Source organism: Scomber japonicus, chromosome 12, assembly GCF_027409825.1.
Source record: "Scomber japonicus isolate fScoJap1 chromosome 12, fScoJap1.pri, whole genome shotgun sequence".
In the NCBI taxonomy this organism is placed as follows: Eukaryota; Metazoa; Chordata; class Actinopteri; order Scombriformes; family Scombridae; genus Scomber; species Scomber japonicus.
In genome coordinates, this window is record NC_070589.1 from 25,922,271 (window position 1) to 25,947,368 (window position 25,098).

The window sequence follows — 25,098 nt, forward strand, 5'->3', positions numbered from 1 at the left end:
ACGGTACAGTACTTGAGTAAATGTACTGTACTGTAATTAATTAACTGCTGCCATCACTGGAAAACATCTACATTGCCACTTTCATATTACAGTAGGTTGGATTACGGTAATATGGGACACTGACTAATGTGGGACAACGCAGTGCATTTATCTCTTTTTCTATTCAGTTATTTTAAAGCTAATTAGTATATCCGTACTGTGTAAGTTACATTGTTTAAAATTATACATGTGAACATACAGGCTACTAGTTTTTTAACCTAAAAAAGGATACTCACATCTCAGAAAGTTGTAAGCTCTAAAACTAACTAGTGTCCCACATTACAAAAATCTAAAAATTCTGAAATGATTTGGCATAAGGAATGTGAAGTGCAATTTCCCTTTTGAGTACACTATCTAAACATTGTCTTCTATTTAACAAGGAAACATCAGGGATTTCATATTGATATCAGGTGTTGATATAATGTATTGGATTCATATGTAAATAAGGTAAACGAGTCAGAATTGCAAAAAGTGTCCCACATTACCCTAATCTACCACAGGGAGTGAGCGTTGTTGGAAAATTAACTCACATGTAATTGATATGTATGAACACACATTTTGGAGCATCCCCCTGGTGTGAGTGGTGCCACACCCCCACGGGGGCATTAGCATCAGCAGTGGTGGTGGTGGTGATGGTGGTCATGTGATGTGATGTGACGCCTGCACATTTCCGACACAACAATACACCACCTTAGCAGTTCCTCCACACACATTCACCGCTCCCCAGCTCTCTTCCTCTCCCCCCCTCTTCCACACAGCCTCGCTGTCGGTATGGCGGACGGCGAGAGGTCCCCGTTACTATCAGACCTGGGAGACGGTGCTCTGGGCAGCGGTAACGGAGGGGTGTCTCCCGGTGGTGCTGCGCCCTACGGTGTGCAGCCCAACAAACCACAGAGTGAGTATGCATGGTGGGTTAGCCTGTAGCTGGGGTTAGCATGCACTGACTGGGCATTATGGGTTATCTGGTTAGCTCAGCTGTGACACTGACACAAAGAGCCGGTGTGTCGTGACTGTATTTGTGCAGGATATGATGTGTGCATGACAATTATTGCTCTATTAGGAGCTCCTGGGGGTAAAAATAAGCAGTTTTTGCACCACTAACATGTAGCAGAGACTAACCTAGCAGCTGATGTATTAGCCATGGGAGCTAGCTCTTAACTTAAGGGTTTGTAGCTCATTGTTATTACCACTAAACTACATTTAATTAACACGGTTTTAACAGAAATCATTGCTGCTATCACAAGCTGTATCCTCCACTAATTCAATTTTGTTATTATTTCTAAAATTTTAAAACAAATGAGTCTTAACTTTCTCTCTTTTAAATAAGGAAAGAAGCAGCAGCATCCAACACTTGACTTATTAAAACGCTATTTGACTCATCACATTGAAGTTTATCTGTTTAATTACTCTAAAATAAACCCTCTTTATGTGATATATTGATGATAATTGTGCCGCTAGCAACCGAGAAAACACCTGATTTGATTGACACATGAGAGAGCCATTTGCAGAGGCTGCAGAGGGATGCTGCGACCAACCAGAGCTCACTCATAGGGAGGGACTGTGTCTACTTATAGTATTGGAAAAGCCTTGAAATATGGCTCCTAATTGAGTTTTTTTTCTCTCCACAACCAGCTTTAGACACTACTTGAACTTGAGACATCTTGTTCAATGACCAGGGTAGAAAATAAGGGCTTCTTTCGCCCTCATGAAATATGTTTAAGGGACATTTTGATTCATTTCCAAAGTAATTTTTAATACTGTAGTCCCATGTTGCATGACAGACATATATTCAATGACTATTATTTTGTAAAAAGCCCCAAAGAATTATAATGCAAGAACATTTAAGTTACAATCCCTGTTATGTGTAAGTATTTTTACTCATTTAATGCATATTTTATATTCAAAAGTCTAATTAATAAAGTCAGCGTTATCTAATAATGTCACAGTGCAGCATCTCAACAACACTGCTGATTGTCTGTTCATGTTATATGACTTTGACACCAAATAACAAACACTATAACAGCTTTGGTAGTGTTTTTTAGGGACAGTGCAGGCTGGGAGAGGGACTGATTGTGTCTCAGCTGGAAGATCCCCTAGTTAATTAACTGTACTTAACTGTATGTTGCGTCAGATAACAAGATAGAAAGTCCGTCCCTTCAGTTTTCCTCGGCTTTCTTCTGTGACAAACACGTAGACTGGTATTTTGTCGAAAACTGACCTCACTCTACATTCCAGGAGTGTTTTTCCTCTAAAGCTCCTTTCAGCTGAACTCGAGACCAAATCTTATTATCTTGTTAATCATAAGAGGTTACTTGTCATGGGAATTGAGACATTTTTTTCACTCTGTTTCGCAATTCCTGCAACCGTGTCCTTTCAAGAATCTACTCGCTTGTCACCAGTCTTACAACTTTTCTATTCCCGTCCTTGTCTCCTTCCCCTGTTCAGGCTTCCCTCCGTTCCCCAGCCCCACTCAGCCCTCGGTGCTCCTAGGGGAAGACCCTCCGCCCTATTCTCCTCTCACCTCCCCAGAGAGCGGCAGCGCCCCAGTTATAAGCTGCAGGGTGTGTCAGAGTCTGATCTCTGTGGAGGGTAAGATCCACCAGCATGTGGTAAAGTGCGGGGTCTGCAATGAAGCTACGGTAGGTCTCTAGAATAATTTATAAATGCATTCACTCACTGTCTGTTTAAATACTGCACAACACACATACACACATAAACCAGTATCCTCTATTTAAGGGTTGATTCCCCCCCAAATTTCAGATCAAACTCACTTACTTACCTGTAGGAGTATCAAACCAACAGGTGTTTTGGGGTTTATTTGCTCAGGTTTTTTCAAATTTCTGCCAATTTAATTGAATTTGTGATGCTCACGGCAATGAACAGTAAAACATTTGCAAACTTCAGAAGAATCTTCTTCCCAAATCAGTGTCCTCATAGCTGTGAGGTCACTAATAATCCATATCGTCTGTATTTCCATCAGAAAGTAGTAACAATGAAAAACTGTGTGTTTTATTATAATTTGGGTGAATCAACCCTTTAAAATAGTAGTTGTTGCATTACATCAATAACAGACATCATAGCGGAGCAGTTTGGCCGTCCTGTGGTTGAAGCTTGAAGGTACAAAGCGAATAGTTGTGTTATCATCAGATCCAAGGACACATTCACACCTGACCAGCTCTGTACTGTCATTTGGTTGGTTCGCTCTGGTGAGTACAGTGACATTTGAACAGCAAACTTTAAAACTCCCTGTAAAGATGGTCGTATATGTCGTCTAAAACTAAGGCTGAGAAGAAACTGTATTCTCAACAAACTACACTAAATGTGATTTAGAGGATTTTACACAAAATTCAAAAGGCTTAAGATGACTACTTGTTCTGATTTCTTCCCACGATATAAAATGTAGAAGTTAAGTTCATGTGACATGTTTATAATCTCGGGTTTGTTTATCGTGGCGCAATATGAGGGCCTGACTTGTTCCAGGAAAAAGGGAACAGGTGGTTTCATTCTTACTTTGATAAACATCAACTTGTTTTTATGCAAAACAGGGTATAACAATTGAAAAGCTAACAATACTTTAAAGGACAAGTTCTCAATTTTTTACATCTGTCCTTAAAGCAACAGTCAGGTGTCTGAGTGATTTTTTTTTTTTGCTGTAATCATTCCTCCTTTTTAAACTGACCATTAAGAGATCCCTCCCTAATGCACTTCATTGTATCTGATTGCAAACAAAATCCACATCCCTCGTTCCACACAAGTATTTTAAAGTTTACTTGAAGCTCATATGAAGCCTGAGTCATCAACACATTCATTATCCTCTGAAGTTACAGTCCTTTAAGTGCTAAATTCTCAGTTTTTGTTATGATCTCTCCACTGGAGCCGAACAGGAAAACGCTGTTTATCGAGACTTTATTTTTTACTCATAACACTGTAGTTATGGAAGATATCCACTTTATTTGACTAAATCAGACGCTTGAAGACACATTTTAATTTCAAATAAGCTCATATGCAGCTTGAGTCGTCCAGATAAATCAAATACATTCATTATCTTCTGAAGTTACAGTCTTTTTAGTGCCAGATTTTCAGTTTTTGGTTGCTTCCACTGTAGCTGAACAGGAAAACGCTGTCAATTGAGACTTTTTAACTCATAACACTGTAATTGTAGAAGTTATCTACTTTATTGGACTAAATCAGACAGCTGAAGCTACATATTATTTTCAAATAGGCTCATATGAAGCTTGAGTTGTCCTGATGTAAGTGAAATACATTATACATTCATTATCTTCTGAAGTTACAGTCTTATTAGTGCCAGATTTTCAGTTTTTGTTACTTCCACTGTAGCTGAACAGGAAAACGCTGTCTATTAAGACTCCACACTGTAATTGTGTTCACTTTATTGGACTAACTCAGATGGCTGAACTGTTATCTTCAGATAAACATTTAGATACATTTTTTAATATTATTATATTACAAACATGATTCCCTCCTCCTATTGAAAAGTGTAACAAACATCCAGATGCACAGCTGCACTTTCACACTCCCAATTTATGAAAAGCTGAAACACACGTCAAGCTAAAATTAATTACCGACTCTTAACGATCTTTTTGAGGAAACAGGAACCCCAGAGACAGAACTCTAGATGTTCGGGACAACCGGAGAGTTGTGCCACCAGCGTGCATCACTAGTTATGCATGTCGTCCTACAGATGGAAGAGGAAGTATATGAGATGTGTCCAGATGTACCAGTTGGCAGTATGAGAAATATACAGATGGAGGGAACATGTGTAGTCACGCTAAAATGTTTCCAGGGTGTGTTGAGGTGGACGGATTGTGGTCCATAACCTTAGGAAATGTAAAGATGAAGACATATTTACACTGAAATCTAGTCTGGATAGTATAAAATATGCCTTGTTAGCATTACAGATGGAAATTGTATCAAATTGAGACGTGACGAAGAATGAATTTGGGCTCGGATCCAGAAAGATTTATGCGGGGGATGTGGAGAAGAGGCTAAATATCTTCACAGTGTTTGTGGACCGCCGTTAGTTGTTCTGAGTAATTGGATCTACAGGATGTGTGTTAGTGTTAATTGGGAGCTCTTCTATGCGTCAATCCCCCCCCCCCCCCCCCCCCTTCCTTTTGTTAATTAGGCAAAGTAAATTAGACGTATTGTGACACAGTTTAGCCCAGTAGGAGGCGGGATGACAATCAGAACATTACTAATTACTATAAAACATATTAATGGTTAGTTTTATCGCCACAGGTTTATACAGTATTGAAAGGAATACATCACAGATAATTATAATCTCGAGGCGGAGTATGTCTTCTTCTCCTCCAGTCATAATGCAGCAGAGACTCATTTAATCACAAAGGGCATCAAACGTCTCCACTGTGAAGAAACTTTAACTGCACATGAAATTAGAGACGCACTGATGCTGATATTGGATATCGGACCGACACTGACTCTGATAGCTGGATCTGGTATATATTTTTGGGGCCGATTCCGATACGATATTAGGGATAAAAAAATTCTGATATCAATATACAGGCTGATGATCTCATATACATAACATTAGGGCTGGGCAATGTATCGATCTTATATTGTTACGAGACTAGATATCATCTTTATATTTTGATTTAGAAGTGTTGTCTTCCCTGGTTTTAAAGGCTGCATTTACCCACTTTGTCATTATATCCACATTACTGATGATTATTAATCAAAAATCTCATTGTGTAAATATTTTATGAAATCACCAATCGTCATCAATCGTCATCCTTACATTTTTTTTATATCTATGTATTTATTTGCTACATTCAATTTTACAAAGTTAGGAAATCAATGATTAAATTAAACCTGATATTGCTTTACACACAAAGGATTGATCCCAGTCACCAATCGTCATCAATCGTCATCGTTATATAGGCAACATAAAAATATATTGGTGCATATGGGACAACATATGCGCTGATACAGTGCATTTATATCCATGTATTTATTTGCTACATTCAATTTTACAAAGTTAGGAAATCAATGATTAAATTAAGCCTGATGTTGCTTTGATCCCAGTCTCTTCCACATAGTGACACGTACAGCTTTGTACAGGATTGGCCGATACCCAAAGTTCAGATATTGATATCAGTAACAGAACTGAAATAGTTGGATCAGTGCCTCCCTACATGAAAATGTCTTAAATTAGATTTTGTTGGGAAATGGGCTGTCATCAAAAAAATCTCTCACACACCTGAGTAGTCCTGTTGACAGGTGTGTCGGCAGAGTGAACACCCACATGCTGTCTTCACTTCACTCAATAAAGATACTTTTTAATATTTTCAATACATTTTCTGGTTACCTTACTGATTTTGTACTTTTGAGTCCAAGTGAAGAGGAGGAGGACGAGGTGGAGTTCACTCTGAGCCACGAGGTGCGGCCGGCTGTATTTTAAGATCTATATTTCCATTTGTCAGCATCTATCTGAGGAAGGTCAGTGACCGAAATGTTGTGTTTATTAAAAAGTATCTTTATTGAGCAAGTGAAGACAGTGTGTGGGTGTTCTCTTTTTTTTTCCTTTTTAAGTTGTGAAATAGGCCAAAATCTTTATTTTTATGTGTAATAATCTGAACGGTAGTAACAAACCAGAACATAACACAAAAACTATCACTAAAAAATCTGTTAGTTACTTCTTGTTCCTTCAGTTGGGTGTTTGAGCTTCTCTGTGCAGAGTTTAACAGCAGAAGTGTCTTTTCACTTTCACTTTCTCTGTGCTTATTGAACATCGGTTTTCTCAGGGGGGTTTTTTTGGGGGGGGGACTCGACTTACAAGCATTATTTATGACATAACAACCACTTTGGAGGCTCATTGTAGTCCAGTAAACTTACATAAGAGTGATGTGGAAACTTAAAGCCTCCAGTACACAAACACAGAGAGCTGACTTTACAGTAAAGTGGGAGACGTCTTGAGTCCAGAAGTTACACTTTTGAGATATTTTCATATTTTTTAATGAGGGAGAAGAAGTAGATGTAATTCTGAAGTTTTTAATGGGGTAATTGTACTTTTGTGAGGGGAAAAACATATTAGACACACATTATTGTTCCAAGCAGAGTTTTTTCTATATATCGTACAACATGTCTGGAGGGGGGATCTTCTTTTTGTTGTTTTTAACACCAAAATAAGTTTTAAAAATACATTTTTTTTAACAAAATGTGTTTTAAGCCCCCCTCCAGACGTGTATTAAGACAAAATACTCTGCTTAGAACAATAATGTGTATCTGATATGTTTTTTTCCCCACTTTAAAATCCTTAAAATGATATTTACTCCCTCCTCCCTCCTCCCTTCTCCCTCATTTAAAAAAGTACAATCTATGTCATTTAAGAAGTTTAGCTGCTGGACACAAGAAGTCCACTCTCTCTAAGTGTGTGTGTGTGTGTGTGTGTGTGTGTACTGGAGGTTTCAAGTTTCCCACATCGCACTTGTGTAAGTTTCATACTGGACCACAATTGGCCTCCAAATGAGCTTTGATGCTACAAGTCTTGCTAATAGTCCGTCTCCTTAAAGTTGTTCTCTCAATCAGCACAGAGAGAAACTTTCCACTTTTCCATCCGATGAAAGTGAAAACAGCCCAGTGTCAAACTCACACAAGCACACAAGCCGCTAACTTCAGCTGCCACAGTTAATAAATCCTTTACGGCGTACAAAATGAAGCTGATAATGGAGCGGGAAACACAGAGGACCCTGTCTGATCTGGTTAGTCAGTGTTTAATGACGTGGCGGAGAGAAGCGTCATTAGGACAAACAGCAGTGTGACAGCTGGACACTCTTTTAAACTCAGAGCCAGGTGTGTGTGTGTGATTTGTAAAGTGGCGCTCGGTCGTAAACAGAATGAAGTTTACGTTCTCTCTGAAATCTCAGCCAATGTACTCAATAATTGATTTGACCCACAACATTATGGAGAGAGTGATGCTCAGTCCATCAATACACAAACCTGCTCACTTGGCTCAGATAATAATAATGATAATACTACTACCACTACTACTACTACTACTAGTAATAGTAATAATAATAATAATAATAATAATAATAATAATAATAATAATAATAATCTTTATTTCTATAGAACCTTTCCAAACTGAGGTTACAAGGTTATCCTCCATGGTCATTTTTGACTGGTGTGACTGTTTATAAAGCATAAGGTATACATTATCACCCAATTCTTTGTTAAATCATTTTGAAAACTTCATTCCAACTTATTACCACAAGTTTTACACATATTTTAGGAAATTATGGTCAACAGGATCAGAGGAAAATATGTTGATGAATTATCACAAATTGGTCAAAGTTTAGTCAGGATACTTTTTTTAAACCCATTTCAGATATTTGAATGGCAGCAATTAGTCACACCTGTTGTCCTCCTGGGTCAAAACAGACCTGGTTTGGTTTGACTGTTCATAAAGAAATAAAGTACAAATTATCACCCAATGAAATCTATGTTTCTGATTCTGATATAAAAACAGATTTGACCCAATGACAGCAGGAGGGTTAATATATTCCATTTAAGTAAACTGACAATAACAGAAAGTCATGCAGATGGTCCAGCACAGATATATGGAACAAATGAACACATTAAACAATTAAAAAAACATTATAGATTTATCACTTCATACAAATATATAATAGAAAATATCCGGTTCTATACAGTGACAAAAACCTTTAAATATAGCACTTCAGTTTATAAATCAGATGTCTGACGGCATCATTTTTTTGCCACTTCATTAGATTATGTAATTTTAAAGTGACAAACATTGAGCACTTGATACTTGATGTGTCAGATCAAGTGTTAACAGTCACAAGAGCTGCATACTTATGGAAATGATGTCATTTAAAGAGCTGGGGACAATATATCACCAGCAGACTCACCGTAAAGTAACACTGACCCTTGACACCTGAACTGCAACTACAATACAATACAACCACTTCTAACATCTCTGTGAATACCCCTACCTCTCTCTACCTCTCTCTATCTCTACCTCTCTCTCTCTCTCTTATGTAGTGTCACTTCGTTCTTGTCCGTCAGGAATAATTGGCTTGTTTTCTACCTGCTTTCTCTAAACGTGTTGTTCTCCTCTCTCTTCCTTATGTCCCTCCACCTCCACCTCCTCCTCCTCCTCCTCCTCCTCCTACGCCTCTGTCTCCCTCTGCAGCCCATTAAGAACGCCCCAGCAGGGAAGAAGTACGTTCGCTGCCCCTGCAACTGTCTGCTCATCTGCAAAGTCACCTCCCAGAGGATCGCCTGTCCCCGGCCATATTGGTGAGACTTTTTCCTCCGAGTCACTTTATGTGTGTATGTGTGTGGACAGTGCTGTGAGACTGCAGGAAGACTCACTCTGTCTATGTGTGTGTGTGTGTGTGAGAGAGAGAGAGAGAGAGAGAGAAGTGAGGAAACAAGGTGCAGTGGGAGCAGCAGTCCCTCAATTAAGGCTGTGTGCTCCTAGCGCAGTTTACATGTAGTGCTCAGCAAGTCTGATGAGGAAATAACAGCCTCATTAGAACAGCCACATCATGCATTTTACTTCTGTGTGTCATCCTTATTAAGAGAGTGAGAGAGAGAGAGTGTGTGTGTGAGTGAGAGTGTGTCTGCCCGGTTAATATATGTATTGTTATTTTGAGAGATATTCTTCCTGGGGAAAGGGGTTTAATTTTCAGGTCAATAAATTCTGCTGCTTTAATTATGCACTAACTAGCACTGCAGGCTAGCTACCAACCAAATGCACACTTAGCAAATTCATTTATAATATAATATAATATCATATCAGAGGCTAGAATATGCTCTCTTTTCTTTTAGAGGAGAAAAAGTGACGATTAACTAGTAAAAAGTTTCAATGCAAAAGCTAAAAACAAATCATCTTTTGCAGGTCAAACTGATGCATTTTGAGCTTTTCATTGTAAAATAAAGATAAATAGACAAGGCTGATGTCAGTGACTGGGAAGGCACGACTTTGGCAGCTCATCTGAACATCATCACACTCGCTCGCTCGCCGTGGCCTCGTGTAATCGCTGAGAAAGATAAGATTCCTTGTTTATGCCTGAGGCGAACAATTTGCAAAAAAAAAACAATTTTAGCATTTTTTTTTTTTTTGTGTGTGTGTGTAGTTGTTTTGTTTGTTGTTGGTTTTTGTTAATGTGTGAATATGTGTAATTTTAAACTGTACGTCACAAAATCTCATCGTCATAAAGATCTGAAACACATAATTCATCTGTCAGCTTCGGTGGAGATCATAAGGTGCTAAATTGGGTTTTGTATGTTAAAATATTTTTGCAGGTTTTTTTTTTTTTCCATTTCAAGCTAAATTAAATGTGGGTGTCTTTTTAAAACAGAAATATCTCACTATTTATCATTTAACCATTTGGTTTGACTTGGAATGACACATTTTATACTTCAGGAGTAACACAAATACTCTTAAAATTTAAAAATATACAAACTTTCCTACTTTAATAACTGGCTAAAATGCCTCTTCATGCTTCTTTTGTAACTGTTTACTTTCCTAGTGTTGCCACAGTTGACCAAAGATTATATATTTAGTCAAAGAGGTGTCAAAAGCCTTTTAATATATTCCTCATAGGCCTCTTTTTGTGTTTGCCTGCATTAGATGACTCTGGAGAGTTTACCTCCAGTTTGACTGTTTAACATTCAAACCAGACACATTTCCACACCGCTGTCTGATCACAGAGTCTGAGCTACTGTTGTGGAAGTAGGAAGTAGAAAAGCTAGTGTCTGTAGTAATGAGATGTTTGGCCGCTAATGGATCCCAAAAAAGTGACACCGCTGTCAGCATCTCTGCACCAGCCGAATGAGACGACCCTTCACTTAAAAAAAAAAAAGAAGAAAGGAAATCAAGCTGTGATAATTATCTCTCATTGACGAGTCAGTCATATCTCGAGTCAATTGTGGTGTAAATGCTGACTTCCTGTGTGTGTGTCTGTGTCTCTTTTCTAGTAAGAGGATAATCAATCTGGGTCCAGTTCATCCCGGTCCGGCCAGTCCTGACCCCCAGCCAGCCGGGGCCCGAGTCTCCTGTGGACACTGCAGCAACACCTTCCTGGTACTAGCCTTAAAAACACTTTGAACTCACAGCAGTATATATGCTTATGTGTGATTTACCAGCAACACTGAACGAAACTACCGCCGGGAGCAAATTAGCTTAGCTTAGCATAAAGACTGTAAACATGTTGGAAATCTGTCGCACATCACGCAAACAAGATTTAACATGTTAATTTGTGAGATTTAGAGGTGCTGGTTGTCAGATCTTGTTACCTTCGGACAGAAACAGCTCTCACTGTTTTTATGCTAAGCTAACTGCCTTCTGGCTGTAGCTTCATATTTACAGTAAGGCCGATTATTTTCTCTATATGTCAACTACTCATTTGTTCTATAGCAGGGATTTTTAAAGCTTTACCACTTTACTTAGTTTGGTTTTGTGACTGGATGCTTATGGGATCATGATTATGTTATTATCAACTAATAAGCCAAGCTAGCCTGATCTTGATGTTTGACATACTTCAGATTGAACCAAATACTTAAAAAACCTCTTTCTCAACTCTGAAGACATTTATTAGCTTCCGATTCTTAGAAAGTGAGAAAAACTGTAAAATCCCCCCCCCGCCCCCCAAACTATACTGTATCTCTGAACTATCTCTTTTAACCAAATCACACACATTTAGGCGATTCTATGTGATCTCCTTTTCATGACTAATGTAATAACTAGTGTAATATTTTTTCACTCCCATTCACCGAGCCGACACTGCTGGAAACCCCCCTGGGGAGGTCCGCCCCCCACTTTGAAAAACCTCGAGTTTATAGAATTACAAGAAAATGATGAAAGATGACGATCAGCGTTTTCCCTGAGCCGAAGATGCAAACCTTAAAATGTCTCATTTTGTTCTGACTAACAGTCTATAAGTCAAAGATAGATTGAAACATAGAAACATTTAAGAAGCTGGAACTCTACGTAAATGACTCAGAAATGGTCTCTGATTAATTTTCTGTCAATCAAATAATAGATGAATCAACTAATGTATTAAAAAGTATTGTACATTTTCTCATTTAACTTGGAAAGAAAGCAACTAGGCTCATTTCCCAAAATGTAGAAGTAGAACTTTAATTGTGGGGTTTTTTTTTTGACTCATTAAATACACTGTGGATTTTAGGATTTAGAGCTAAAACCACGTTTTATTAGTTTCATAATTAGTTTTTCAAATTGACTTTTTTTTTCTCTTTCAGATTTAGACTGCAAAGAAAATCAAACATTTTTTTTTTTTTTACGTCTAGTCAATTTGTTGTAATCTCTGTTGTAAGAGTTAGAAATAAATTGCTAAAATACAGAAAAGCAAAAGCAAAAAAAAAAACAACTTTCAAATGATTAATAATGGCATCAGTAGGACTGGTTTTATTTAAACAGCCATTCATTGATTACATCATTAACCTTAATGGCAATCAGACGGAAATGCAGCATCAGTCAAGCCACTGCTGGAGCGGCCGTGGTTAAATCTCTGGCACACTCCACCCCCCCCCCCCCCCCCCCACCCCCCACATCTCTCCGATCTGCCTGAGTGACATAACCTAAGAAAGACATAACCAATAAAATCATTTCACTTCAGAGTGCCAAGATCTAATAAAAACCGTCTGAAAAAGTGATGTATTACTATGCAAAACAGCAGAATCATAAAAAACTGCTTTGGCTTTCTAGAGAAGCTTTTATCATTTGAAGCTGAAGTATCTCATGACAGCTTGAGTGAGGTTTTTTTTTTTTTGTTGTTGTTGCGGGCCGCCAGACAGAGAGAGGGTGAATTACTGTAAAGCCAAAAGTTCTTCAGACCAGGCCAAGTAAATGTTGAGTTACTGATGTAGATCAATAACCCTCTCAACCCCTCCGCTGATATATCCTGCTCATTCTGCACTAAAGGGGGGAAGTAAAAATTGAACCTGCCGTCCCTTTAACAATGCATGGAGACAGGCGGAGGTGGTTTGGATATATGGTAAAAGAGAGGAAGCTGGCAGAGTCAGAGGAAGAGAAGAATAGAGGTGTAAGAAAGAAGGGTGAAGTAGATGCTACGAGGTGTTTAGCATTCAGTCAGACCTTCCCTATCTGCTTAAAGACAGGGTGGCTGAATGAAAACACAGATCCGTGGGTGGCGTCGCCGTGATCATTTTGTCGCAGATGGGGACGATAATGTTCTCTGTGCTTCCCTTGCAGAATATATCTTTTACAACAAGAGGAATGTACAGCATTGCACACAGAGGTTCACAAATATATCACACACCCAACATCAGGGGGGATAAATGTGTGTGTGCACCCTACAGGAAGACCATTTTTTCTTTCTAGTGATAAAAACATTATCACGAGTACTGTTGATAAAAACATTAAGAGTCTTTTTTAACCCTTTACATACTGTTCAGAGTCAAATTTGATCAATTTATCTAACATTTGAGAGCTGTAAAAACACCATATACACATTTCTTGTAGCCAGATTATTCCTAATGAGACCTCCAATGGAAACAAAATGCATCTTTTTAAATATGCCAATGTACAAGATTGACCTGTGTTAAAAAAAAAAAAAAAAAAAGTCAGAAATCAGCATTAAAACATGCTCTTATATTCTTCTATAAAATAGTGATTGTCTTTTTTCCCATAATATCCATAATCAAATATGTATTAATGACTGATGAGGGAATTTATGAATGTGAATTGGGTTAGAGACTAATTATGAGTCAGAATATGAACAATATGTAAAACTAGTATAAGTATGTCATCAATCCAAGCAACAGAAACATTTAAATAAGATGTCATTCTCCACTTTCAGCTTCTCAAAATTGAGGATTTTAGTGTATTTCTCTGACTTATATGACTGTAAATTGAATTTCTGAGCGTTTCGGATGGTTGCATTCTGGGAAATTGCATTTGACATTTATTTCAGCATTTCCTGCCAAACAATCAATCTATTAATTGAAACATTAGTCGCAGCCAGTAAGCAAAAATCATATTATGCAATGCACATAATCACAGGCATTGCATTTTAAAATAAAGGGTCTATTATACATATTGTGAAGGTCTTACTCACGTCTTCTGGCACTTTAACACTCAGTTGAATCTTTTTTTTTTTTTTGTCATTTCAGTGGACAGAGTTCACAGACCGGACGCTGGCCAGGTGCCCACACTGCAGGAAAGTGTAAGTAGCTATAAGCAATTCATCCATAACGCCACTTCACTCTCACTGTACTGTTACGCTTCAGATTTACATCCCGTACGTTTGATGCTCGGATTAAACTTGCAAAAGAGTAAGCAGGTAAAGAGTTCAGGGTCTTTCTCAAGGACGGAGTTTGTCTTTGAATCAACATCATGTTTTTCTGATTTCTAGGCTGAAAACCTGCAGCACATGTTTTTCTCACTTGCCTCACATTGTTAGCATGTTTTTATAATAAGGTTTCTGATCCGTGGGACTTTGCTCCATGTATGTTTTGTACCTCGGGATTTTGTTTGAGCTTTGCCACAAACTACATTCCTCACTATTAGAGCCATAAGCTTCTTAACACTGTGGGAAAACTTCATGGGAGTTTAGTTACTGTTAACCATAGTGTATATTTTAGTTTTATTTGTTCTTGATTTGGGACAGATTCATATTTTAAGAGCACAGGAAGATGCGTAAGATGCTAATATGTATTATTATTAAACGTTAAAGATACAGTCCCTCTATTTTACAACATTTAAAGTAGGAACTGACTGATTCTGGATTGATGTATTAGCCAATAATCTTAAATATACATAGAATATGTACCTAAACACATATCTTTTGTAATGATCCCTCAAATGCGATTATTAAGATATGTAATATATATATAATATATCTGTAATAGACTGATATTTACTGATCATATTGGCTGACTCATATATATCAGTCAGGCTCTAATTTAAAGTGCACAAAGCTTACACGAATGTCTCAGGCATCCATCAGGCACGTACAGCATCTCTCTGTGTGTGTGTGTGTGTCTGTGTGTGTGTGTCTGTGTGTCTGTGTGTGTGTGTGTGTGTGTGTGTGTGTGTGTGTGTGTGTTAGGTGTATTACTGAAAGACACAGGTGTGCACAGATGCAGTCTTTATGAACAGCTTTAGTTATGAGACTTCAACTTGTCAAATCCAAAGTAGTCTGAGAATATAGATCGAGACAGCTGGACAGATGCTGCTTGAAGCTTCATTTGTCCTTCACGTGTTAATTCAGCTCTTCACATCCAGCCAAAGTTAACCTACACCAACTGCAGCAAAAATGATTCATTCCCCAAATTATGCAAACTAAAAATATTGATTGTAGAGTTTAAATTAGATTAAATCTTTCCCTCGTATCGATCCCGTTTAATAATTCAGATCAGCACACAGGCTGGTATTGTGTTAGAAACAGGACTGAATGTGTCATACAGTTAATAAATCTTTGTTCTTTTTTTTTTTTTGGGGTACTGCAGCTCCTCCATTGGTCAGAGGTATCCCAGGAGGCGGAGCTTGTGGTGTTTTCTACTCTGCTTGCTATTCAGCATCTCGACCGCCGGGCTGATGGTGAGTTGACATCATCATCCACCATACCGACATCTACCACACACACACATACACACACCATACTCTCCGTTATCCAATAGGAGCACAGGCCTGTTTTTTGGCTGCGAGGCAGGCATTTACCCTTTTCAGCCAGCCAAAAAAAAAAAACACAATACAATGAAATAATTTATAAACTATTGCCTAAAACTGTCCTCCGTGTATACTTAATAACGTGAAAACCTTTCCCTTACACAGCAAACAAAGAAGCAATACAACACAATTACAATCTCTGCCGTCAGTCGTTTAACATGGCGATGTGTGCACTGTGCACCTGCTCTCCAGACACTGTGTGACAGGCCTCTATTTGTCAGTAAGATGTAGCACAGCCGGCTTTAACTGTAAGGAGTCATCAGTCTGCACTCGCCTGCCTCCACAAATACTGAAGAGGAGAAAATATGATTTGATTGTGACCTTCTGTTTTTTTGTCAGTTCCCTCAGATTAATATGAATATAATATAATAATACACTGTGATTGTTGTTGCTCTCATTTATTATAAGAGTGCAATAATAGCCTAATCTCTTAATTGTAGGTCAGATTGTCTCTCTCTTTTTTTTTTTTAGATATTCAGTAGTTTATAAAAAAGGAGGAAACATGAAGAGAAAACTAGACAGTCGACACATTCTCCTTCCTAACCAGCAGAGGGCGCAAGATGAGCACCGAAACAGCTCCGGCAGTGTAGACACAACTGTGAACAAGTGATGAATACGTGCAGAGCAGCATGCAGAGCAGCAAGTAAAGTGCACATGATAAATAGTGAATGCTGTTAGTGACAGCGTTGCGTAATGCTGCTCGGCTGGCATTAAATGTGATTTCAACATGGAATCAGATTGCATTTCATACAAAGGTGATTTTTAATAAAAAATAAATAGTTTAAGAGGAGAGGGGGGTTTGACAGTTTAATTTGTGGAGGTGTGTATTGTTTCAATAAACTTTATTAGCAACAACCCAAGACAAGGAACAGATGCAACTTCATTTCCATTTAATTAGGAATGAGAAAGCAGTGATTTTTAAATGAAGGTAGTTAAGATTCATCGCCACGACCGCTGTAACTTTCTTTTTGGAGCTGTTTGCTGCAACACGAAGAGCGAAGAGGTGCCAGTTAAAATGTTAAAGTCCTCAGAGCAGAGTGAATCATTAAAACTTTAGGCAGCATTTACTGGGGAAGGGTTAGGAGGAGGAATCTCATCTGAGCCCGATGTAAACATTTCTTTTGAGTATATTTGTCGTTTCTTCACGTCCACGAACCGTCTTGATTACTTTATGGTGAGACATAACTGCCTGCTCATCGCTGCGTTTAAACGCTCGTAAACAGCATCTGCTCGACTTTTCTCCGACAGCGTTTTATTTTTTTTATTTTTTAACGCACACAAAATGTTGCCTGGCTCTATTCCTGAATGTTAAAAAAAAAGTGCTGGGGCGGCCACAGGTGTGTATCATCCATCTCTAGGTGTCGAGCACAAGAAAGAGCATTATTCATTATAGGGATTTATTACATGTGTGGAACAAACGCTTCCTCAAAGTTTTTTTCTTTTTTTTGAGGGGGTGGTGGTGGGGTGAAGGGGAGTGGGGACTTTTTATACGCAAATTAGCTCAGCTCAAGACTGTTGTGACTTTGAAATAGGAAAATTCACATTTCCATATTTCCACGACGTCCCCGTGGGTTCTCTCAAAGTCACTTTTGCCATCTTCATTAAATAATTTTCTTCTGAGCAGCTGCACACTTAATACTTGATGGGATAGCTATTTTCTCTCCCTTGCCCCCCCCCCCCCCCCCACCAGTCACACTTAATTATTGAGTATGTACTCTTCCATGAAAATGTGCTCCTTTTTTTTAAAAAAAACTGTAAAAATTCATTGTGGGTGCATCAGTGTGCTGCAGGTGGATGAAGCTGACTGTAGATCTTTAACATGTCTCAACTCTTTCGTCATTAGCCATGCATGGAAATGACTTTTGGCTTTTTTTTGTGGTTGTTTTTTTTTAAATGTGTTGAAAATCACATCTGGTCCACATATTGATTGCAAAGAACATTTTCAGGCTACATTGTAGCTTCAGCGCTCCTTACATTTAGCCCTGATTGGACTCGAGCTGGCTCATTATAATCACCATTACACACCCAGAATGTGCTGACAGTTTCTCTTTTTAAAGGCATCTCTCTCTCTCTCTCTCTCTCAATCTCTCTCTCTCTCTCTCTCTCTCTCTCCCCCTCTCTCTCTCAATCTCTCTCTCTCTCTCTCTCTCTCTCTCCCCCTCTCTCTCTGTCTGTCTGTCTGTCTCTCTCTCCCCCTCTCTCTCTGTCTCTCTCTCCATCTCTCCCTCTCTCTCTCTCTCTCTCTCTCTCTCTCTCTCTCTCTCTCTCTCTCTCTCTCTCTCTCTCTCTCTCTCTCTCTCTCTCTCTCTCTCTCTCTCTCACTCCATCTCTCTCACTCCATCTCTCTCTCTCTCTCTCTCTCTCTCCCTCTCTCTCTCCCTCCCTCTCTCTCTCCATCTCTCCAGGCTGGGACGTGGGTGAAGGCTCAGACCTACCAGGGGATCTACGCCTCGTGGGCCGTGTTGCTGCTCCTGGTTCTCGTCACTCTGGCGCGGGCCTTCTACTGGGCCTGCATGAGGGTCAGCCAGCCCCTCCAGAACTTCACATAGAGTCCCGAGCTACGAACCTGCCGCACCCCCTCTTCCCAAAACCCGCCAGCCTGGAGGAAAGATGGCTTAAAAAACCAACAAAAAAAACCAACAAAACCGAATATTTATTTAAATCCAAACTCCTGAGAGAAAAGGTCCTCCTCCTCCTCTTCCTCCTCTTCCTCCTCCTCCTCCTCCTCCTCTTCCTTTTAGTCAAATGTGTTTCTAAAACTGGATGGCGGTGGCTGCGACTGCTATATATCTATCGGTAATTATGATGACGCGTATAGCCTAATGTACTGTTTATCTATTCTAATCTCGTGGCCAGTGTGGGTTCATTTTAACATTTGTAACACTCTTCTTTCTTTCTCCCTCCCCCCTTTCCCCCTCTGCGCTGTTCATAAAGTTCGGCTTTAGTCTGTGGCACATCTGTTGCACCCCCCGCAACACCTAAAAATGAGGGCTTAAAGTTAAATAGATGTGAATCGTGCCCCTGTTTTTTTTTGTTTAGGTGGGAACTCCCCTTTTCTCAGCATTTCACTTCAATTTTCTTTTTTCTTTTTTTTAACCGAGAAACAAAATAATTTTGTGAAAGTAGCGGCGAAGTCAGATGAAGCTAACAAAATCGATGCCAGTAGACGATGATTGGCTAGAGGGACCTCAGCCCTCCCTTTTACGTGAATCAGAAGATCAAGTAGGTGTTGAAATGTGTCTGAAAAATTGGATTCAGCAGTACGTTGAAGGTAGGCTATGATGTTTCTGAACTCAGTGTTTATGCTGAATTATCCCCTGGGACTGACTTTGATCCAAAGCAGCTTGAAAGCCTTAAAAAGGAGTTGTGATAGAAGGATTCAACACATATACACACACAAACACACACACACACACACACACACAGCCATACGAACACATACCAGCACACGACAATAGAAGGATGCTCTTTTACAGTCGCAGCTCAGAAACTAGTTAAAGGCATCCCAGCCTCCCTCTTCAAGGACACACATGCCGACATTTCTCCTTAAAGCTGTCGCGCTTGTTTCATCGACTCTGGGTGGTGGAAGAGTCCAATAAGAGTGTGACGGCATCTGTCGCTCATTTTCATTGGTCCAAACTATAGAAAAAATAGGTTTACTTTCTTTTTACTTTTTGATTATCTCTAACCATCATATTACTAAATGTTGCAAAAACCAATGCTCCCATTTTCCAAGAGTCACGTTGACTTTATTAGATTTTTCTGTATATTTTGACCTAGTTTCATTTTGAAGAGCATGAAGAGCTATTGGTTTGGGTTTTTTTTTTTTTTTTTCAAGACGTCAATATCTTACTCCTTACACTCATAAAACCCTTTGAGTGTTTTCTATATTTGCTCATTTGGTTTTTGTTTTTTTTTAAGCCTCATTAACTGCTCACATTTTTCTAGCAGAAGTGCAAACTCAGCAACTTCTGTGCAAACGTTTAACTTCAGATACCACACGTCAAGTCTTTTGAAGGGAAAAACTGTGGACTTTTTCAATCATTTTGTGTCTAAGTGACTAATGGAGACAACAATTTTTTGAAACGGGTGGCGTATTGATTGAGAGCACTTAAGCTGGCAGTCATGAAACGGGCCGCGTCGTGATCTGTAGTTCTTATTTTTGCCGCTGACAGGCTAAAGTGTCTCACAACATAACGGAAAGGACACTACAGAGAAATACAACTTACTACTTCTTTTACCTTTCCTCTTGATGAAACACAACTTTATTTCTCTCTAGAGTCTTTTCCGTAATGTTTTCAGACACTTATATTAACAGTCTGAATCTGCCAGTGGCAAAAACAAGAACTTTTAGTGGACGTACATTGACGGGTCACAAATCCCTCAAAGGATTACATCGCACCTTGTTTTCAAGCCGCTGGCTGCAGTGATCTCACTTATTACTCCACCAATTTTAAAAATCGTTGTCACCATTAGTCATTTGGACACAAAATGAGGAGAAAATAAGATTCAGGTTGAAAAATCCAGAAATTTCCCTTTAATATCTCCTGAGAGCGTACTGAAAATTTTGGGATGTGCATCTTCAAGGAGTAAATGCTGCAGAGCTCAAATAACTCAACTCAACTCACAACATTGATTCCTACCGGGACCGTTCATGGTTAAAACAGTTCATGTCCGTGAAGATGGAGGCTGCTCCTGAGCTTTCTTATTGGTTGGTTCCACTTGTTGTTGTGGGCAGGTGGAGCTTTGACCTTAAGGCCAGTGAAATATTTGCTCAGTGAAGCCTGATATCAGTCAGAATATATCAATAACAAACACACACACACACACACACACACATTACATGTTACATTCTCACTCAGTATAAGTCCCACGATGACTCGTCTGTGGTTCTGAATGTGGTAACATTGCTTTTGTTATGAATTATGATGTATTTTGGTTTGTGTTTGTAAATATATTTGTTGTTTTATGTAAAAGGAAGTGACTAAGCGAATTATGTTGCACTCCAAGCTTAACACTACTGCTGTGATTGCTGCAGAAGTTTTTTTTGTCGTTTTTAAGAAGGTTATTTTTGCAACTCTTCACCTGTTACATATTTAATGATTTGTTGAACTACTAACCTAATAAGCCTCTGGACACCCGGTCGTGTCCAAATCTTAACCACAGCACACACACACACACACACACACACACACACACACACACACACACAGAAATACTCAAATACACGTATGTGACATATTGACACTAATAAAACATTTTGACAGTGAATCACATTCCTAAGGGATGTCATATCTCTCGTACACACACACACACACAAACACACACCCAGCACCTTATACAGTAGTGAGAAACACTGCATACACCCAGTAAGACGAGACGATGTTACCCTGCTAGACTGAACTGAGGTTGCAGACAAGCAACAGTTAATGGAAGTGTCATGTTATTTATTATACATGCTGCAAAAAAAAACAAGAACAAAAACGCCACTTTAACAAGTCAGTCATTTATTATGTCCTAAAATCTGATTCATTATGAAAAAAAGTCTTTTAATGAGGTGATATCATTTCATTTTTTTCAAGACTGGTCCTAGGGCATTTGTTTTTTCTTCTGTGACATTCAATGATTTGCCAGTTTCAAGTTATGGTCAGTGCTTTTTTCTCCCTCCTACACATACATCTGTAGTTGGAAACAAGTAAATCAAGATTTTAAGACTGAATTCACGATGAAATGACTTGTTAGAAGGGATATTTGTTTTTTTGTTGTTGTTTTTTTGCAGTGTGATGATCATGTTTTATCCATGACTGCAAAACAAATCGATCATGTTATAACGCCAATAATCAAGAACCTGGCTGATGCTCTTTTCAGAGTTTGTTTACACACAAATAAAGACATGATGATGTGTAAAAAAAACTGTCGACTTCAACTCTTATCATTTACCAACACACCACATCTAATCCTGAATTCCAGTCAGTCCAATAGTAGTAGTAATACATTTATTTTATTGCCATGTTTCTCTACTAGATGCCACATGTGAAAAAAAATGAGGTACGACAGTCCCAATTTACATTAGGTGTTTCTCCGTGTTACAAAAACTGTAATTTTATGATGCAACGCTGTGAAGCAAACAGTCCTGGCAAAGACCCCCCGAGGGTCAAACGCTTGCATCATAAAATTTCATTGTATTCAGCGTGCAGAGTTTTTCTCCCTTTCCCTTCTTTTGTATGCTGCTTTTGTCCTGCACCTGCGTCCAGCTGTGCTCTGGATGTGAACACCAGCAGCATCCAAACTTTTTTTTTCTTCTTTTTTTCTTTTTTTCTTTTTTTTTATGACAGCACTGTGAGATGGGTTCAAGTATTGCCTCATCAACACTGCTGTCATGTTTTCATTATGTTCTTATGAATGGATTTTGAACTAGATGTTGGATATGACCTTTTTACAGTAATATATCAGTCTTTAGGTTAGTTTGGTTTAACTTAGTACTTGGCATCATTACTACTACTTGGAGTGACAGAAGCTGGACATCATTATCCATCATGCTTACTCAACCATAATCATTTATGAATTTCTTTTACTTATTACTCATAAGTAGCTTACTTTTCATCCATGTATACATTATATTTAGTACACTATTTCAACTGTTTCTTTATTCTTTATTATTTCAAACCATATTTATCCATTACGTCTAGCAAAGCCTGTGTTTCAATTCTTTATACAATTACTCTTAGCTAACTATTTCAACCATTACCTTTAGCAATCTTTTGACTATTACATAATGTTAGATCACTATTTTAACTATTAAGTTATTACTTTTAGTTAGCTTTTTATCTATTTATGTATGTAATTGACTCTAGATTGTGATTACATGTTACGGGGCACAAACAGAACATATAATAATAACAAAATGATATCAGCTAAAATATAACTAATTTTACTTAAACAAAGGAAGCATATTCTTTAAAAAGGCACCAAATTACAAGTAACTTTCATCTAATCTTACTGTAATAAGTTAATTAATTTAAACAGATAGATAGATTGGCCAGCTTAAATAATACCTTTCTCTATGATTCATTATACTTAAATTCTTATAAACAGAAATATGATACTCGGCTCCCAATTGACTGTCATTCTAAAGGTTGCAGATTGTCTGGTTTCCATCCAGCTCTTTATATCTTGCACTGAACTTAGTAATTCTGATGTTGTTCACTCTAAAGTTATAAATATATTAGTTTAAGCAAGCTCTTGTCTAAATTCTACATACATATCTCAGGATGTCACACTTCTGGCATCGCTTAGACACTTTTTGCATGAACTGATCTTTCAGCTTCTGTTCAACACTTTCATCCAGATGATGTTGTGACACCTTTTTGTCTGAGCCAGAGGTGAAACAAACCACAGTCATCCAATATCTGCTTAGCCTGAGAGATCCATCATGATGCATGCACCTGAATTATGCAGGCTGAGCAAACAGTTGTCCATTATCCGACTGAATTTAGTTACTTTTCCATCTATCAGTCTCTCCCAGAAGCCAGAAATTCTCTTTTTAACTGTGACACTGAGTGGGAGTCTTCCCAGCTCACCATAAATCATAAAATTGCAGCTTGTCATTTTAACTTTTAGGATGTACTTAAGAAATTTGAGGTATAGTTTTCCCCAATATATCTATTTTTTCAAAGCCTTACCCTTCACATGCATACAACATAACTGATGTAACTATCCTGTTAAAAACATTTATCTATTGTAATCCAAACTTTTCTACATTTACAGAAAATGGCAAATATAGCACAGGAGGATTGTTTATGCAGCTCCTTAATGGCAATCCTAAATGAACCATTATAAGATATAATGACACCACCCAGTGGCATGATATTTATCCCCTCATAATTAGTGTCTCATGAGTCATTAATAAATGTTTGATTAATTTAATGGAAAAGGATAATCACTATTTTATGGTCCAGGAGAACATTTTAAAGAATATGATGAATACAACATGTTTGAATGTTGATTTTTTTTTTCTTAAACCAACGCAGGTCAAATTTGTACATGTTTATATATAAAATGATGCACTTTATTTCTATTTTTCTATACTGTAGCTCACATTAGGGACAAGTCTGACTAAAAGAAATGTGTATATGGTGTTTTTACAGCTCTCAAATGTAAGAAATTGATCAAATTTGACCCTGAACAGTATTTAAGGGTTAAAGCCGTGAATTATGTATAAATATCTGCTTTTTATCACTATTAACCTTTAATTCCAGTTCCTAATAATAATATCTAATTGTATCATCTGCATACATCAGAACTATAAGCTGGATATAATAGTTTATCAATGTACTGTTCTGTAGTAAATAGTCCTCTAGATCATTGATAAATCATTTCAACAGCAATGGTGATAGAGTCTAATCCTGTCTAACTGTTACGCTTACAAAAAACTCAGATTTAACCCTCCTGTTGTCCTCATGTCAAGGAAGGAAGGGAGGAAAGAAGGAAGGAAGGAAAGGAGGGAGGAAGAAGAAAGGAAGGAAGGGATGAAGAAGGAAGGAAGGAAAGGAGGGAGGAAGGAAGGGAGGAAAGGAGGAAGGAAGGGAGGAAGAAGAAAGGAAGGAAGGGATGAAGAAGGGAAGGAAGGGAGGAAGAAGGAAAGGAAGGAAGGGATGAAGAAGGGAAGGAAGGGAGGAAGAAGGAAAGGAGGGAGGAAGGAGGGAAGGAAGGAAAGGAGGGAGGAAGGAAGGTAGGGGGAGGAAAGAAGGAAAGAAAGAGAGGAAGGAAGGTGGGGGTAGGAAAGAAGGACAGAGGAGGGAAGGAAAGAAGGAGGGAGGGAGGGAGGAAGAAAGGACAGAAGAAAGGGGGATGGAGGAAGGAAGGGAGGAAGGAAGGGAGGAAAAGAGAGAGAAGGAGGGAGGGAGGAAGGACAGACAGAAGGAAGTAAGGGAGGAAAGAAGGCGGGGTCAATTTGACCTGGGAGGACGACACAAAGGTTAATACAGGTAAGGAATACAAATGATTGGATGTTTTTGTACATATTACTACATCCAGGAATTTACCATTACCAACCATTTATCTCTTACTTTAACTAGTTATTTCAAACATTTATCTTTTACTTTCTACTAACTGTTTCAATAAGCTAAATATTTCAGCCATCTATCTATTCTATCTCTTACTATTAGCTAACTAAGGATTGTGATCATACAGATTTGTAACGACATTGGTTTGTTTAATTCCCTCCTTCACGCAGATATCTGGCCAGCTGTGCAGATATACCTGTTAACCATAGGACCCCCTGAGGTAGGTGACAAATACCTGACAAGACCCCCATCTGTGCAAGTTTTCAGATACAT

The 25,098-nt window shown here is 38.4% G+C and overlaps 1 protein-coding gene across 1 annotated transcript; it reads left to right on the top strand.

Moving 5' to 3' along the window:
- The first annotated feature begins 771 nt into the window (after positions 1–771).
- pip4p1a (phosphatidylinositol-4,5-bisphosphate 4-phosphatase 1a) lies at positions 772–18,706 on the top strand. The gene is made up of 7 exons (XM_053330373.1): positions 772–934; positions 2,485–2,678; positions 9,233–9,339; positions 11,026–11,131; positions 14,203–14,255; positions 15,541–15,631; positions 18,166–18,706. The coding sequence occupies exons 1-7, from the start codon at positions 811–813 to the stop codon at positions 18,307–18,309; spliced, it is 819 nt and encodes a 272-aa protein (XP_053186348.1). The 5' UTR covers positions 772–810; the 3' UTR covers positions 18,310–18,706.
- Positions 18,707–25,098: the final 6,392 nt, after the last annotated feature.